At 46.6% G+C, this 3,182-nt stretch overlaps 1 protein-coding gene across 1 annotated transcript; it reads right to left on the bottom strand.

The window, feature by feature from the left end:
• LOC102175925 (testis-specific H1 histone) lies at nucleotides 545-1,580 on the bottom strand. The gene has a single exon (XM_018049092.1). The coding sequence runs from the start codon at nucleotides 1,498-1,500 to the stop codon at nucleotides 748-750; it is 753 nt and encodes a 250-aa protein (XP_017904581.1). The 5' UTR covers nucleotides 1,501-1,580; the 3' UTR covers nucleotides 545-747.

A 3,182-nucleotide genomic window follows, 5' to 3' on the forward strand; every position in this document is an offset into this window, starting at 1 on the left:
TTTGACTAGGATCCTGTCTCATTAAGTACTGATCCAGTATAGTTTTCTGTGGTAGCACATTATCGCTCTATCCCAAATCATTTATACTCATATATAATTCTTGTGATAAGCACCTACCGTGACTTAAGCCTTGTGCTAGAAGCTTTCACACACACTGTCACTCAATTAAGGAGTAACATATTAAGTCATATTTTTCTAAGTTAAAACAATTATCAAATCAGGGCAAAAATTACAAACGCATTACAATCAATTGCGGGAGACAGGCCGTCTTCTAAAAGGAATTTCCAGTAAGAACACTTTGGATTAGTGGGACCACTTAACCTAAAGGCTGTCTATTCTCTCGCCCCAGTGATGCCCCCACTTCTCTCCTTACTTGCCCTTCTCTCCGAAACTCTGTTTAGATTTGCTAGGCTATCTAACATTAATCCAACACATCCTCTAACCCCGTGAAGTTGCTGGCTTTCTTCTACCTGTTTTCTTTCCTTTTGAAAGGCATTTTCCTGGCTCCTGAAGCAGGAACAGAATGTCATACTCCTTGTTCTGTCTTCACTCGACAGGCTTCTGCTACAGGTCTCAGCTCAACACCCACCCTTTTGCCCTTCAGGTGCGGCAAAGAGGAAACAGACACAATGTGGTGGAAAGGTCTTGTATATAGTTTTGTTCATTTCAACGAGTGTGGGGAGCTGCTCTCACTGGAGCTTATGGGGAAAGGCATCTGTGCCTGGAGGAAGGGGCGTGGCTCCCACACTATGGACTCCGGGTGGCACTCCGAGCACCTTCAGCTTTAGCCGAAGTCTTGGTGCGAGTAGCCCTCGGGTCGCACGTCTTCGCCTGCCCATGAGGAGTCCGGTCGGTTTTAGAGGAAGTTGGCCTCTGGGCGGTCCGTTTCACGGGCTTCTCCGGGTCCTGCTTCTTTTCCTCCCTGGCCTTGGAGCTTGGCCTCTTCGCATTTCGGGATCTGGGCCTGATGTCTTCCTTCTTGGCCCTCCCTTCCTCCTTGGTTCTGGAACTCACCAGGTCCTTGGCCCTTGACCTCACCTTCCTCGAGTCTGCCCTGGAGCGCCCCCTCCTCACCTTCCTGGCCACCGTGCGGCGGGCAGAGCGCCTGCGCGAGTTCCGCGCCCCGAGAGGGGTCCTCGGCGAGCGCCCGCCCTCCTCCAGCCTTGGGCGTCCTGGCTTTCTCTTCGGCTTCGGAACCTTCCAGATCCTGAAGTAGCCGGCGGCTTCGCTGCCGCTCACCCGGAGGAGAAGGCTCTTCCCTTCGGACCTGCACTTTTCGCCCGAGAGGCGGCCGCAATTCCTGCGCACCTCGTAGCCCGCATTTCCGAACTCCTTCTTGAGGGCCGCCAGGGTCAGCCTTTTGTGTGAGGCGATGGCGCGGAGCAACAGCTGGGACACCTTGAGCACGGAGCGCGAGCCCCGCCTCAGCGGTCCCGTGGGCTGCTGGGTTTTAACTTCAGTATCTTGGGATTCGTCCATGGGCTCAACCCCTTCAGCCATGGCCCCGCTCCCGCTCCCGCTCCCGCTCCCGCGGGGCCACTGGCTCTGAACCTCACTCACCCAGGTATGAGCTAGTAAGAGCGGCTGCCAGGCCACGTCACAAAGGCAGGTCCTATTACGAGGGCGGCCGACCCAATGGGTAGGGGGTCTTTCTCACTTGGAAAAACCAATCAGACGCCGTTTCCTTCTAGGTCTAAACCAATTCGGATTTTCAGAGCCTTTGCACACCTGAAAAATCCCTTTTATAATATCTAGGGTTCTGTTTCCTGGTCTTAAGTTTATACTTCTCACTGATATTGATCTCAGCCGCTTTCTGAAGGTCGCTTTTTCTGTGGTCCTGCACACCATCTACCCACATTCTCCTAAAAAGGAAGAGAAGTTGTTCCCAACCACCCACAAGTAATATAATGCCTTTAAAAAGTAGCTATGGTAGTCTATAAAACACAGCCTGGCTGAGAAATTCCCATTTTTAGGTCCCACCAGGAAATGTATGCAGTCATATCTCCCTGGCTCTCAGCACAGTGGATTTTGTGCAAGAGTATGAAACAAAGTAAGAAATCACTGTGTTCCCTCTACCCTAAACATAATTCCCGCACCTGTAAAGTTCAGACGCCTCGTTCAATTGGATTGGAACAATCCAGATTCCAAATAAGGACAGCCTAAGAACACTGGTCTAATCATTATTCTTTAAACAGACTCTGATTTTCTGCTTCTTGTCCTCTTAGATCGCTTATCCCATCTCTGTCCAAATAAATCCTGCTTGTCTTTCAAAATCCTGCTAAATGCTCCTTCACTGAAGCCTCCTCAGACTCCTTCAGTAAAAGAATGTCTTTTCTCTTAATTACCACAACTGCTTCTGTAACCCTATATGGTTTTTTCTTTAAATTAATTTGATATTAGAAGGTACAGTGTGGCACAATATTTTAAAAAAGAAAAAACTGGAGCTGGAAGATATGAATACATATCCTAGCTCTTTAATAGCCATATGACATTAATAATCCTTAATATTTTTAAATCTGACTTCCTTATCTAAGAAAGAGGTTTAATAATCCCTTCCTACCAACATCACAGAAACATACCATACTGCAAAAATTCAGAAGATGTGATAATAGACAAACGAGCATAAAAGTTATTTCACTCTGTATCTTTATATCTTTCCAATGAAATAAAAAGGTCGCTCAGAGTCAGATGGTCTTTGAATTTCTATACCCCGTGCTGTACCTAATACAGCATTATTATATATAGCAAGCATTTGATTTGAGTCTGCTTAAGCTCCTTGTTGGTGAGGAGGCTTTTTCTGGATTCAGAAGGAAAGTCCCAGAAAAACATGAGAAAAGAGCAGGATGAATTTCAAAGAGCTGGAAATGACGGCAACCAAGGAAGCTAGTTGTTCAAGGACCTCTAATTTAAGACACGGTTTAGTTGAGAATAATTCAAAGAATACCTCAAGTTGCAAAGAATATCATACTTTTCCAGAGGACATTCACATATCATCAGCAGTCATAGGCTGGAGTGTGGCATTGTTTCTTCCAGGAATCAAAGTTCCAGGAAGTTGCTTAGACCAGAGCTTGTTAAGTTTTAACATGCACCTACTTCATAATGTACAGCTTCTAATACATTAGATCTGAGATGGACCCAGAGATTTTACCAACAAGCTCCCACATAGTTCCTGGATAAAATAC

The sequence above is a fragment of the Capra hircus genome, chromosome 5 (assembly GCF_001704415.2).
Source record: "Capra hircus breed San Clemente chromosome 5, ASM170441v1, whole genome shotgun sequence".
Lineage (NCBI taxonomy): Eukaryota > Metazoa > Chordata > Mammalia > Artiodactyla > Bovidae > Capra > Capra hircus.